The 15,684-nt window shown below is 43.3% G+C and overlaps 1 protein-coding gene across 4 annotated transcripts in view; it reads right to left on the reverse strand.

The window, feature by feature from the left end:
* The window catches only part of LOC130034382 (sodium/potassium-transporting ATPase subunit beta-1-interacting protein 2), a 211,010-nt gene extending 198,546 nt beyond the window's left edge, over positions 1-12,464 (reverse strand). For all 4 annotated transcript variants that reach the window (XM_056125886.1, XM_056125888.1, XM_056125885.1 and 1 more), the window contains exon 1: positions 12,262-12,464. In XM_056125886.1, coding sequence (XP_055981861.1) covers positions 12,262-12,429 — 168 coding nt within the window. In that variant the 5' untranslated portion in view covers positions 12,430-12,464. The remainder of the gene's footprint in view (positions 1-12,261) is intronic.
* Positions 12,465-15,684: the final 3,220 nt, after the last annotated feature.

Raw genomic sequence — 15,684 nt, forward strand, 5'->3', positions numbered from 1 at the left:
CATTGAAAGAAACACCATTTTTTTAGTATTCTGTACTACTCAAGGTTTAATCCAGTTGGAGTAAATTTGTGGAATGTTACTTGTGTTTAAATATCTTCTTTTCCCTTGCTTTTTTTGTTATGACAGCCAGCAGTACTCAGGAGTTTCTCCTGGCTCTGCATTCAAGAATTAATCTTGGCAAAGCTCAGGGGAACATATGGGATGCTGAAGATCTCACTCAGGTTGGCCTTGTGCAAGACAAGTGCTCTACCAGCTGCACTATTGTTCTGGCCCCTGTGTTTAAATGTCTTCAATAATCAGTTGTGTCAAGAATTATCATTCCCTAGTCCACTTGCCACCTTTGTTTCCAATTTTAGTGACTTTGTGATTGGGAAAAATCATGTTTATCCTGGGATTTGGTTTCTCCACATAAATATTTGTATAAATGGTTCTGATATAACAGAAAGAAAAATACCATTTGCCTTTGGGGCTTACTACCTTATGACAAGTAGGTCTGTATATAATTGAATATTGAGAAATAAGAGTTGAAGCAGCATTTATAATAATTAAAGATAAAGAGCAAGCTCCTGAACCACGAAAGGATAAAAACAACAAAGGATTTGGCACTGTTTATTTTCTATTGCAGGCAACAGTTTTGTTCTAAGAAAAACTATTGCTATGCATTCTTGGACACTAGATTAGGAACCAAAAAACTCAGTTTTTATTTTCAGTTCTATATCATTTCCTCTTTAGAACAAAGATGAAGTACTTTTGAAGAGAACAAAAACTGCCTATCATATGCGATTTCTCCACTCATCCTTTTAAAAGTCCACCACTTAGATTTCTTATTTACCATTTGAAAAGACATTATCTGGACTATGCAAAAAGCAGGACTGAAATCTTTGTCCAGATTTAAGGAGCAGTCAAAGTGCATTGTGAGCTACAAGCCACCCACTCAATATGTGCATTACGTACACTGGCAATATTCATAGCAATACCCAGGCTCTATTTGTAAAAACCCCCAAATAAACTTAAAGAAAGATATTCAAACTTTTGAAAAATCCTTCACTGGTAAATGGCAAATATTTATTAAGTGAGAATAATCGGAAATAGTTGCATTCATCTGGTGGTATATATATATATATATATATATATATATATATTATCTTTGATTTTTTAGCCAGTTTGTTAAACAGTGATTTCCATTATTTCACGCACTCCAAAAAGTACTAAGTTTTTTGAATAAAAAAGAGATAGAACCAAAGTATGGATTTGACAGTAAACCTGTTTTAGGCTATGAACAATGTACTAGGTATGCAATCTTTCCTAAAGTCTTCAATGACTTCTCTGCTCATTTCTATAAGGTTGTTAAGTCAAATTCATATATATAGAGCAAGTAATAAATTTATATTTTTAACAATAAATTTCATTACTAGTAAAATATTAATAATTGATTTGTTATAGAAATGAGTTGGAGGTAAAACAATGCAAAGAAAAATAAAGCTTAGCAATTGTTGTTTGAAGTTTTTTTTATTTAATTTTTTTTTTATTAGTGAAACACCATGAGGTACAGTTATAGACTTATAAATTTTTGTGCTTGGGTTTCAGTTATACAATGATCAAGTACCCATCCCTCCACCAGTGCCCAGAAATATTGGTTTTTTTAAATCCAGGCAGAAGAGAGGATATATATTTATGTAAAGTAAAAATTATTTTTGAATTATATATTGAAATAGAAAGTTTTTACTTAATATAACTGAATTATATTTATATAATTTATTTATTTATTTTTTATATTATTAATTTTGGGCTGGCGCAATAGCACAGCAGGTAGGGTGTTTGCCTTGTATGCAGCCGACTTGGCTGACCTGAGTTTGATTCCTCCGCCCCTCTCGGAGAGCCTGGCAAGCTACCAAGAATATCTTGCCCACATGGCAAAGCCTGGCAAGCTACCCGTGACCTATTCGATATGCCAAACACAGTAACAACAAGTCTCATGATGGAGACGTTACTGGGCCCGCTCAATCAAATCAATGAACAATGGGAGGACAGTGCTACAGTGCTATATTATTAAATTTTAATATTTTATATATTATTAATTATACATTAATTATAAATATATACTTGATTTTACAATATCATAATTATACAATTATCTTACTATTAATCTATTTACATTTGTTTGTAAAACACTCTACCTTTTCATCCCATTTATACAGGAAGTGAAATATTACCTGCACAAAAAAATACTAGGTACATACATATCCTTTCCCTGCACTTATGGATGATATAGCAAATCGATCATGGCATTTTTTTTTAAATTTTTTTTTATTTATTGAATCACCTTGGGAAAGGTTACAAAGCTTTCAGGTTTAGGTCTCAGTCATGCAAATATCAAACACATTTCCCTTTACCAATACTTTTTTTTTTACCATGAAGAACCCCAATAAAACCCCACCCCCCACCCCTCCCAGTCCCTGTGGGGCAGATGAATTCTAGTTAACACTCTATCTGCTTTGATTAGATTCATTGTTTCAATAAAAGATTCACCACTATAATTTAGAGTTTACCCCCCCCCCCAAATCAGACATGCTGAAAAAGCATTGTGACGTGATTTGCTTTCTACAGCTGGGTTCAAGAATTAAATGTTGGTTTTGGATTTCTGCTATTTTACTTATTGACCCTGGAAGTATTTATACTGAAAGTCAGATAGTTAAGAAATTGGTTTCTGTGCTCTGGAGTCGTGGCCGTGCTGGAGAGCCGCTAGTGGGGGGCAACTGGTGGCCTCGGTAGGGCGTGAAGGGCGGACCGAAACGCCCCCTTCCCATGAGATTTTAGTCGCCCCCCCACTCCCCCGGCTCATACCTGCTGTCCACAAGGCTCCCATGCGGCCGCCATCTTTCTTTCCAGAGAGGAGAAGGCGACTGGGGCAACACCCTTTCCCCTCCGGACAGACATGATGGCCTGGATTAACGCATAGTCCTTTCACTTTTCTGCTCCAAGCTGCCGGGTTCTGCATTAAGTCCCTGTGCTTCTGGGGCTGTGGCCGTGCTGGAGAGCCACTCGTGGGGGGCAACTGGTGGCCTCGGTAGGGCGTGAAGGACGGACCGGAACGCCCCCCTTCCCATGAGGTTTTAGTCGCCCCCACACCCCCGGCTCATACCTGCTGTCCACAAGGCTCCCATGCGGCCGCCATCCTTCTTTCCAGAGAAGAGAGGGCGAATGGGGCAACACCCTTTCCCCTCTGGCAGACTTGATGGCCTGGATTAACGCATAGTCCTTTCACTTTTCTGCTCCAAGCTGCTGGGTTCTGCATTAAGTCCTTGTGCTTCTGGGGCTGTGGCCGTGCTGGAGAGCCGCTCATGGGGGGCAACTTGTGGCCTCGGTAGGGTGTGAAGGACGGACCGGAACGCCCCCCTTCCCATGAGGTTTTAGTCGCCCCCACTCCCCCGGCTCATGCCTGCTGTCCACAAGGCTCCCATGTGGCCGCCATCTTTCTTTCCAGAGAGGAGAGGGCGAATGGGGCAACACCCTTTCCCCTCCAGCAGATTTGATGGCCTGGATTAACGCATAGTCCGTTCACTTTTCTGCTCCAAGCTGTTGGGTTCTGCATTAAATCCTTGTGTTTCTGGGGCTGTGGCCGTGCTGGAGAGCCACTCATGGGGGGCAACTGGTGGCCTCGGTAGGGCGTGAAGGACGGACCGGAACGCCCCCCTTCCCATGAGGTTTTAGTCGCCCCCACACCCCTGGCTCATACCTGCTGTCCACAAGGCTCCCATGTGGCCGCCACCTTTCTTTCCAGAGGGAGGAGGGCGGAAGGGACCAACACCCTTTCCCCTCCGGGCAGACATGATGGCCTGGATTAACGCATAGTCCTTTCACTTTTCTGCTCCAAGCTGCTGGGTTCTGCATTAAGTCCTTGTGCTTCTGGGGCTGTGGCCGTGCTGGAGAGCCGCTCGTGGGGGGCAACTGGTGGCCTCAGTAGGGCGTGAAGGACAGACCGGAACGCCCCCCTTCCCATGAGGTTTTAGTCGCCCCCGCTCCCCCGGCTCATGCCTGCTGTCCACAAGGCTCCCATGTGGCCGCCATCTTTCTTTCCAGAGAGGAGAGGGCGAATGGGGCAACACCCTTTCCCCTCCAGCAGATTTGATGGCCTGGATTAACGCATAGTCCGTTCACTTTTCTGCTCCAAGCTGTTGGGTTCTGCATTAAGTCCTTGTGCTTCTGGGGCTGTGGGCGTGCTGGAGAGCCACTCGTGGGGGGCAACTGGTGGCCTCGGTAGGGCGTGAAGGACGGACCGGAACGCCCCCCTTCCCATGAGGTTTTAGTCGCCCCCCCACTCCCCCGGCTCATACCTGCTGTCCACAAGGCTCCCATGCGGCCGCCATCTTTCTTTCCAGAGAGGAGAAGGCGACTGGGGCAACACCCTTTCCCCTCCGGACAGACATGATGGCCTGGATTAACGCATAGTCCTTTCACTTTTCTGCTCCAAGCTGCCGGGTTCTGCATTAAGTCCCTGTGCTTCTGGGGCTGTGGCCGTGCTGGAGAGCCACTCGTGGGGGGCAACTGGTGGCCTCGGTAGGGCGTGAAGGACGGACCGGAACGCCCCCCTTCCCATGAGGTTTTAGTCGCCCCCACACCCCCGGCTCATACCTGCTGTCCACAAGGCTCCCATGCGGCCGCCATCCTTCTTTCCAGAGAAGAGAGGGCGAATGGGGCAACACCCTTTCCCCTCTGGCAGACTTGATGGCCTGGATTAACGCATAGTCCTTTCACTTTTCTGCTCCAAGCTGCTGGGTTCTGCATTAAGTCCTTGTGCTTCTGGGGCTGTGGCCGTGCTGGAGAGCCGCTCATGGGGGGCAACTTGTGGCCTCGGTAGGGTGTGAAGGACGGACCGGAACGCCCCCCTTCCCATGAGGTTTTAGTCGCCCCCACTCCCCCGGCTCATGCCTGCTGTCCACAAGGCTCCCATGTGGCCGCCATCTTTCTTTCCAGAGAGGAGAGGGCGAATGGGGCAACACCCTTTCCCCTCCAGCAGATTTGATGGCCTGGATTAACGCATAGTCCGTTCACTTTTCTGCTCCAAGCTGTTGGGTTCTGCATTAAATCCTTGTGTTTCTGGGGCTGTGGCCGTGCTGGAGAGCCACTCATGGGGGGCAACTGGTGGCCTCGGTAGGGCGTGAAGGACGGACCGGAACGCCCCCCTTCCCATGAGGTTTTAGTCGCCCCCACACCCCTGGCTCATACCTGCTGTCCACAAGGCTCCCATGTGGCCGCCACCTTTCTTTCCAGAGGGAGGAGGGCGGAAGGGACCAACACCCTTTCCCCTCCGGGCAGACATGATGGCCTGGATTAACGCATAGTCCTTTCACTTTTCTGCTCCAAGCTGCTGGGTTCTGCATTAAGTCCTTGTGCTTCTGGGGCTGTGGCCGTGCTGGAGAGCCGCTCGTGGGGGGCAACTGGTGGCCTCAGTAGGGCGTGAAGGACAGACCGGAACGCCCCCCTTCCCATGAGGTTTTAGTCGCCCCCGCTCCCCCGGCTCATGCCTGCTGTCCACAAGGCTCCCATGTGGCCGCCATCTTTCTTTCCAGAGAGGAGAGGGCGAATGGGGCAACACCCTTTCCCCTCCAGCAGATTTGATGGCCTGGATTAACGCATAGTCCGTTCACTTTTCTGCTCCAAGCTGTTGGGTTCTGCATTAAGTCCTTGTGCTTCTGGGGCTGTGGGCGTGCTGGAGAGCCACTCGTGGGGGGCAACTGGTGGCCTCGGTAGGGCGTGAAGGACGGACCGGAACGCCCCCCTTCCCATGAGGTTTTAGTCGCCCCCGCACCCCCGGCTCATACCTGCTGTCCACAAGGCTCCCATGTGGCTGCCACCTTTCTTTCCAGAGGGGGGAGGGCAGAAGGGACCAACACCCTTTCCCCTCTGGCAGACTTGATGGCCTGGGTTAACACATAACCCGTTCACTTTTCTGCTCCAAGCTGCTGGGTTCTGCATTAAGTACTTGTGTTTCTGGGGCTGTGGCGTGCTCAAAGCTTAACTATGATTTTCAGAGAGAAACGTTAGGTGGTTTACTTCCCATGGATCACTTTGCATATAGAGAGATGTCGCGCGGCCGCTTACGCGGCCGCGCGGTTTTGAGGAAAAGTCCTAGTTCCCGCATACTCGAGCTGTGCTTGTAGAGGTTTCTGGTCACCGGGGTTCCATCTGGGGGAGGCGGGATGCGGTACCTACCCCATCTGAGACTTCCCGATGATCTCGGCTCTTTTTGGAACCTGTTTTTTTTTTTTTCCTTCGGGATCTGTGGATCCCGCCCTCCATGTTGTCCTTCTCTTCGGCTAAATGCTGTCAAGATGGCGCTGGGGGGGCGGGCTGTGGGCGTGACTTCCGGAATCTGAGGTTACCTGGGAGGTGTAGTCCCGGCATTTTTGAGGAAAAGTCCTAGTTCCCGCATACTCGAGCTGTGCTTGTAGAGGTTTCTGGTCACCGGGGTTCCATCTGGGGGAGGCGGGATGCGGTACCTACCCCATCTGAGACTTCCCGATGATCTCGGCTCTTTTTGGAACCTGTTTTTTTTTTTTTTCCTTCGGGATCTGTGGATCCCGCCCTCCATGTTGTCCTTCTCTTCGGCTAAATGCTGTCAAGATGGCGCTGGGGGGGCGGGCTGTGGGCGTGACTTCCGGAATCTGAGGTTACCTGGGAGGTGTAGTCCCGGCATTTTTGAGGAAAAGTCCTAGTTCCCGCATACTCGAGCTGTGCTTGTAGAGGTTTCTGGTCACCGGGGTTCCATCTGGGGGAGGCGGGATGCGGTACCTACCCCATCTGGGACTTCCCGATGATCTCGGCTCTTTTTGGAACCTGTTTTTTTTTTTTTCCTTCGGGATCTGTGGATCCCGCCCTCCATGTTGTCCTTCTCTTCGGCTAAATGCTGTCAAGATGGCGCTGGGGGGGCGGGCTGTGGGCGTGACTTCCGGAATCTGAGGTTACCTGGGAGGTGTAGTCCCGGCATTTTTGAGGAAAAGTCCTAGTTCCCGCATACTCGAGCTGTGCTTGTAGAGGTTTCTGGTCACCGGGGTTCCATCTGGGGGAGGCGGGATGCGGTACCTACCCCATCTGAGACTTCCCGATGATCTCGGCTCTTTTTGGAACCTGTTTTTTTTTTTTTTCCTTCGGGATCTGTGGATCCCGCCCTCCATGTTGTCCTTCTCTTCGGCTAAATGCTGTCAAGATGGCGCTGGGGGGGCGGGCTGTGGGCGTGACTTCCGGAATCTGAGGTTACCTGGGAGGTGTAGTCCCGGCATTTTTGAGGAAAAGTCCTAGTTCCCGCATACTCGAGCTGTGCTTGTAGAGGTTTCTGGTCACCGGGGTTCCATCTGGGGGAGGCGGGATGCGGTACCTACCCCATCTGGGACTTCCCGATGATCTCGGCTCTTTTTGGAACCTGTTTTTTTTTTTTTTCCTTCGGGATCTGTGGATCCCGCCCTCCATGTTGTCCTTCTCTTCGGCTAAATGCTGTCAAGATGGCGCTGGGGGGGCGGGCTGTGGGCGTGACTTCCGGAATCTGAGGTTACCTGGGAGGTGTAGTCCCGGCATTTTTGAGGAAAAGTCCTAGTTCCCGCATACTCGAGCTGTGCTTGTAGAGGTTTCTGGTCACCGGGGTTCCATCTGGGGGAGGCGGGATGCGGTACCTACCCCATCTGAGACTTCCCGATGATCTCGGCTCTTTTTGGAACCTGTTTTTTTTTTTTTCCTTCGGGATCTGTGGATCCCGCCCTCCATGTTGTCCTTCTCTTCGGCTAAATGCTGTCAAGATGGCGCTGGGGGGGCGGGCTGTGGGCGTGACTTCCGGAATCTGAGGTTACCTGGGAGGTGTAGTCCCGGCATTTTTGAGGAAAAGTCCTAGTTCCCGCATACTCGAGCTGTGCTTGTAGAGGTTTCTGGTCACCGGGGTTCCATCTGGGGGAGGCGGGATGCGGTACATACCCCATCTGAGACTTCCCGGTGATCTCGGCTCTTTTTGGAACCTGTTTTTTTTTTTTTCCTTCGGGATCTGTGGATCCCGCCCTCCATGTTGTCCTTCTCTTCGGCTAAAATCTTTTTTTTCTTTTTTAAAAAAATTTTTAAAACAATTTTTAATGAATCACTGTGAGGTACAGTTACAGACTTATAAACTTTTGTGCTTGCTTATGTTTCAGTCATACAATGATAGAGTACTCATTCCTCCACCAGTGCCCATTCTCCACCACCAATGTTCCCAATATCCCTCCCAACCCTCCCCCACCCCCACCTTGTGGCAGGGCATTCCCTTTTACTCTCTCTCTTCCTTTGGGTGTTGTGATTTGCAATACAGGCATTACGTGGTCATCATGTTTGGTCTACAGTCTACCTTCTGCACATAACTCCCATCCCAAGGGGGCCCTCCAAGCATCCTTTATTTGGTGGTCCCTTCTCTACCTGAGCTCATGGTATTCTTTGAAACTGAAGAAAATCTTACTATTTGGACTTCAGTAATCCATTACTGATGAGCTATTAATACCAGCATGCCTTTATAACTTCTTGTCCTTGGTTACAGAAAAAATCTAGTAAGCATATTCATTCTACTTATTTACTAGCTAAGGGTTTTTGGGAAAGGCTTTTAACCTGTTCTGCTGCTCTCACAGGACTGTTACAACAGTCAAAAAAACCCCCCATTAATTCCTGTGAACACATTTTATAAACCATGCAGTTGAAGAGATCGGATTAATGTTTTTGTTATATGAACAACACTGTCTCTCTGGTTGATCTCCTCCCTGGCTCTCCCCTGCATATTTATTTGATTTGCTTTGTAAGTATAAGGCTTTTATTTATTTCTGGTTTTATTGAAACTGCGCACCTGTATTCTGTTATTCTGATACTACGTAAAAGAAAATGCTGCTGGAAGAGTAGGAAGCTGGAAATCTCACACCTGGCTCAACATTATGTTGCTCTGGCAGGACTTTCTGCTCAGCTGGAGGCTGTGTGATTAATAGCTCTTTTTCTCAATTATATGTATATCATAGACATCTTCCTTTGTAGACTGGAGAGATCTTAAATATGTGCAATGAAAATTTGGGTTTTGTGAGTCCTAATTTATCAGCAATCGTTGATTGGCAGAAAAGTTAACAATAGGGTGACATGGCATGACAGTGGTCAGGAATCTAGGAAGAAAAAGGGGCATGAAGGTGGAGAAAAAAGATTCAAAGGCTGTTTGAAGTTTATCAAGAACAGTAACTAAGAGCAGCATTTTGTGGAAGCATATCTAATACAGTTATCTTGGAGGGGGGGTCAGCTTCAAAGAATGACAATGAGAAGCCTGAGTTTTCAGCTAATATTACAAAAGGGTGACTGAATGAAGAAGAAGCTGCGATGAAGTCATAAAATGTACAAGGCATATTCTCTATCATATACCTAACATATGTCTGTGTGCACCTGGTTTACATCCTGAGGAACCTCACTCTATTTTTCACTGTGACACCCGCAAGGCCAAGGATTCTGTCCTTTATTTGGATGCCAGAAGGGGGACAAGATCTCAGGAAATATTCATTGTCTTCTCAGGGGGATAATTTGAATACACAAAATGGGGAGGAGCAGATATTCAAGATAACACTTCATCCCTTAATCATGACAGCAGAAGTGATCTGTATGGTTATAGAAAACTTTAGTTGGAAGCCTCCCCAAAATGGAGCAAAGTAAATTGTTCGAGATAAGTCTCATTTTGATTTCCATCCCAAAACACTACTTAAGATCTCTAAGTTTTCTAAATAGAAGATTCTTTTTGCCCAAGTCTAAGCAGACAATAGCAAGACCCCAACCATCAATTGTAGAAACTCCTGAGCATCTTCTTGGGTTGTCATTGCTAATTTACTTTTTGGTGATACAACATAGTTAGTTAAAGAATGTTCCCTGGAAGGAAGGCAAGGGGAAAAATAAGTGGTAGACACCTTATCCTTTGATGGCTTGCTCAGACTTGCTTAATCGAGAATAATACAGACAGAAAAAAATATAAATGAGATCCAATAGCTTAAAATATTGGTCACAGCTGCTACTGGAGACATTTCATCCATTTTTATGCTCTAATTCTTGGCCTCTTACAGATGTTTTTTACTTATGTAAAGCTACTTCCTCTTTGGGATGCTTTTGTTTGTTTTGGTGTCATTTTCAGTGATGGGTAAGGTTTGGTGGGACTTAATGGCATACCACAGATTATACCTGGGTTGACTATGTACAAGGCAAGAGGCTTATCTGCTGTACTATCTCTCCAGACTCAAAGTATGTCAGTAACTGACATATTTTCAAAAAACATACTTTCACATCAAATGTATTTTTTCGAAAATTACTTTTATGCCAAAAGAAATTAAGTAGGGCTTTATACTGCTGTAAATGTAGTTTATACATATTCACATTAATTCCCATAACTCTAAAATGGTTCCAGTAGAACTGTCCATACATATAAACTATATCTTTTCATCATTCTTAACATGTAAGTAGATTTTTTCAAATATTGGTGTTCAGTGAAAAGCTGAGTCCCAACAAAAAACATTTTATCTAAAATACCCCTTACATATTTGTGAAGATATTTTATCTCCCATCTCAAAATATTTTACTTTTCCCACAGGACAATAATTATTTAAGTGTATTTTAAATAATAAAACTGCTACTCATCAAATATTTCTTGGTTTCCAGATAACAAAAACAATGTTTTAGAATATAAAACTGTTATGTAAGGGTTTATTTATTAGGAAGAATGTGAGGCTGGACATATTCAATGAATATTATTTAGTCAAGAACAAAATTCAAATATTGTAGAAGTAATTTATTTGATATACAAATACTTATAAATCTCCCTCCTTACTGGTCTATTTTTCTTTTTTAAATTTTGTGAGACCCTGTTACTAGTATTGGACAATGAACTGAAAACAGTCAGCCTTCCCTCCCAGGGAGGAGCACCTTTATGTCAATACTCCCTCTGTGCGATTCATGGGTATGAAACCTAAATGACTGGGGTGAACATAAGTCTTGTTTCTTGAGTAGCTTACATAAGAACAATCCTCTGTAGTTTTTCATCACAGATATGTGAAGTACTTACAGTACATACTCAGCGTATTGGGAATTATGTATTTAAAAATGTGTATACATGTATGAATGTGAATCTCAATTAAAAGATCTCATGACTAAATTATACTATCAAATACAGACACTTGCATATTTTTATAACTTCCGAGGAATTTTATGTGACCTAATTAATTCCTTTCTCATCAATAACTAGTATGTCTTGTTGTCGTAGATTCGTGAGTAATCATTCTCAAATAACAGAAAAGGTAAAATATTATTATGCGATGTTATTATTTGTTGACTATTTTATGCGATGTTATTATTTGTTGACTATTTTAAGACTTTAGACATCATCATAGCTCTAACATGAAGTTCAAGAAAGATATATGTAATCTGTGCATACAAGTTAAATAAATGTAGATATGCATAGAATAAATGTTAAATTTATAAATAAATTTATAAATACTACAAAATATACACTTAATAAAAGTTTTCTTGAGAGGAGAGTGTTTATTTATTGTGATAAGAATATAGTGTAAAATTGTATATTTTATATAACATCAGCACATCTTTAAAAATTTGTTTCATGAAATTACAGTCAAAGGATTTATTTATAACTTCTACAGTTTCTGGTAGATAGAAGGTTCTTTATCAGTGTAATACTATGAAGAATGAGGGCATAGTAGTCTAGAGGTAGAATTTATAGAAAAGCTAAATTGTTTTGAAAAAAGGAGATGATAAAAGATGAAGGATGGTGCCTTAGGGAAATATAAGAGGAAGATAGGACAAATGGACAAAAGAATTCACAGAACTAGCAGCGCAGTTAGAAAGAAATGCTGTGGAGAGAAACATATATTAAAATCTTATAGATTTGTGTATTTTAGAAAGTCAGCTATAAAACAACTCTGAACTTCTCTTTAGAATCCTTGGGAAAGACGCATCAAAAGTCAAATAGCCAAACCCTGACTGGTTGGCTTGATTGTCTGCATAAAATGCTGAAGATGCACAAGCCTATTTACTGATTGCTCAAGAGAATCAAGACATTCTGTCAAGGTCTGAGCTTGTTTTAATCTGACAAATTTCCTATAAAAGTTGCATTCATGAGGAAAACAAAATAGACATACATTATGCACAATTCTCCCTGTGGATGTTTACACAAAACCCAAACAACTCTGGAAGCATTTGAAGAAGAGTTTGATGTCCAAGACTTACTGCGAGAATAATCTGGAGGGAACTATGAGCCACTTCTATGTACTGGTACTCCAGAAAACAACCTGAGACCGTGATGTAGCGATGGTCTTCTGGGGCCCAGTCAGGGGCGGGTGTCACTGACGTCACCATACATCCTGGTCCATTCTCCATCCACCAAGATCGGTGCATTGATATATTAAAAGTCAAGATTAGGTCTGTTTCCTGTAAGAAGACAATTTATGAGGGTAAGGATTACTTTAAAGATGGTAGTCACCTTCACTTCATTTGCCACTGACTTGCTTTGAATTTACCATTTGAAATTGTGCCCTACCCCACCTTACTGTACTTTATAGGGAGAAAGTTTGCAACTAAAGCAAAACCATCAGTTCTACCTAAAAACTATATTACAAATAATAGTACATTAGAAAGATTATCAATGACTTACATTAATCATAACTCTGAGGAGTTCTTACCATTTAGGACTTAAAAACATTACAAAGTGACCTAATTAAACAGTTTTATCAAGTGACATTCATCTTATTTTAAATTTTTTGTTTTTCTGTTCCTCAGAATGCTTACTTTATGTACATTTTAAATATTAAAGTTGTATTTTAAATTTGTAACATGTAACATTAATTACATTAATGAGGCATTAACATATGCCTCAGAGACCTGGGCCCTACGCAAACAGGATGAGAATGCTATTCAGGTCTCCCAAAGAAGAATAGAAAGAGCTATGCTTGGAATATCACGTTTCACTCAAATGAGAGAACGAATCCGGAGTTCTGACATCCGTCGACGATCAAGGATCAGGGACGCTGTCTCATTTGCCAAGGTGTCGAAAATCAGATGGGCTGGTCACGTAATGAGATTTAAGGACGACCGTTGTACTAGAGCTGTTACTGATTGGATTCCACGGGATGTCAAAAGACCACGTGGCCGCCCACCTACCAGATGGTCAGACTTCTTCGTCAAGATCATGAACAATCGGTTTGAGGCCCTTCATGTTCCTGGAGAGAAGAGATGCCATTGGGCTACACTAGCACGCGACAGGGACAAATGGAGACGTTACTGGCGCCCGCTCGAGCAAATCGACGACTAATGGGAAGTTAAGTGATTTTTTTAAGTGATTATTACTTAACAAAACATAATAAAAATCAGTATTTCTTCAGTCTGGATGACTGTCATTCTACCAGGTTGGGCATGACAGTTCATGGATTTCCCTGATGTTTACAAAAACAGAAAAATTTCCCTGGGCTTTTTGAATATGCACATAATTTTAATGTTCATATTAAACTCACAGATTCTCTTTTTTTTGGTCATTTGCTGATAATATCGCCATTTTATTTTGTTGAACTTAAAATTATTTTTAATTTTATTGTTTGTGCACAATTTTCTTAATTTTGATGATTTTATTCTTTATTTTTATTAATTAAGTTTAAGATAGCTATTTCATTTACCATAGATATCCATGTGTATATATTTGATTTCCAGATTATTACGATCCTTTGGTGTTATATTTCCTTTAGTTATATGTTCCTAGGGATTTCTAATTGTTCTCTTTGCATTCAAAGTTGCTATTACTTCCTCCATTTTGACTTAGTGCCTTCTGGGAAGACATATAAACCTTATTTTACAGAAGACATGACTCTAATTTCTTCTTTTAGGTTCCTTGGCATATGATTCTAGTCTCCACAACTTCCAAGAAGGCACTGTTATTTATGGATCTATGTTACATGTTTGTTTCTGTTGGGTACAACATTAGGGGCTACTGATGCTACTATAATGTTAAAAGTCATTCTTTATTTATTTTTAGGTTTTAAATCATTTACATACCCTAGAACTTATTTTGGTGATTAGGTTTCAGTCATACAGTGTTCCAACACCCACCCTTCCACAAGTGTAAATTTACCAGCACCAGTGATACCATTTCCCTTGCATCACACCCCATGCACCCCAGCCTGCTTCTATGGTGGACTTTTCTTCTTTATCTCAGTCTCTATCTGTCTCTGTCTCGCTGTCTTTTTCTCTCTCTCCTTTTGGACATCCTGTTTGAAATACAGATACTGAAATATTATCATATACATCCCTTTACCTACTTTTAACACTCAGTTCTTCTCCAATGTGATAATTTCCAACTACTATTGCAAACTGGCCTCTTCTCTATCTAACTTAACCACTGTCCCACACATACTTGTGTTTAGTTCCAACCACCGAGCAATCATAGTTCCTGTTTTTCCTGGTCTTTGATATTAATATTCTACTATACAGTAGAAGATTATATATATATATATGTATATGTATATGTATGTATGTATGTATAGCACAGCGGTAGGGCATTTGCCTTGTGCACAGCCAGCCTGGCCAAGCCGAGTTCGATTCTTCCACCCTTCTTGGAGAGCCTGGCAAACTACCAAGAGCATTCAATATGCCAAACACAGTAACAATAAGTCTCACAATGAAGACATTACTGGGCCCGCTTGAGCAAATTGATGAACAATGGGAAGACAGTGTTTGTTTGTTTGTTTTGTATACATCATAAATGAATACAGTCATTCTGTATCTGTTCCTCTCTTTCTGGCTCATTTCACATAGCATGATACTCTCCATGCCCATCCATTTATAGGAAAATTTCATGGCTTTATTTTTCCAAACTGCTGTATAGTATTCTATTGTGTAGTTATTTCATAGTTTTTTTTAAATCCATTCATCTGTTCTCAGGCACTCAGATTGTTTCCAGATTCTGGCTATTGTGAATAGTGCTGCAAAGAACATAGGAGTGAAGATGGTATTCCTGCTGTGTGTTTCTGGGACCCCAGGATATATTCCAGAAGTGGTATTGCTGGGTCAAATGGGAGGTCAACTTCTAGTTTTTTGAGGAATGCCCATCACTTAATCACTTAACTTCCCGTTAGTCGGCGATTTGCTCGAGCGGGCGCCAGTAACATCTCCATTTGTCCCTGTCGCGTGCTAGTGTAGCCCAATGGCATCTCTTCGCTCCGGGAACATGGAGGGCCTCAACCGATCGTTCATGACCTTGACAAAGAAGTCTGACCATCTGGTAGGTGGGCGGCCACGCGGTCTCTTGACATCCCGTGGAATCCAATCAGTAACAGCTCTAGTCCAACGGTCGTCTTTAAATCTCATTACGTGACCAGCCCATCTTATTTTCGACACCTTGGCAAATGAGACAGCGTCCCTGATCCTTGATCGTCGACGGATGTTAGAACTCCGGATTCGTTCTCTCATTTGAGTGAAACGTGATATTCCAAGCATAGCTCTTTCTATTCTTCTTTGGGAGACCTGAATGGCGTTCTCATCTTGTTTGCGTAGGGCCCAGGTCTCTGAGGCATATGTTAATGCAGGAAGAACAGTGGAATCAAAGAGATGTGCCCGGAGCCGGAGGTTCTTCGTCCTCTTAGCTATTTCTTCGACGTTCTTGAA

The sequence above is a fragment of the Sorex fumeus genome, unplaced genomic scaffold, assembly GCF_029834395.1.
Source record: "Sorex fumeus unplaced genomic scaffold, SorFum_2.1 ptg000061l, whole genome shotgun sequence".
Classification (NCBI taxonomy): Eukaryota; Metazoa; Chordata; class Mammalia; order Eulipotyphla; family Soricidae; genus Sorex; species Sorex fumeus.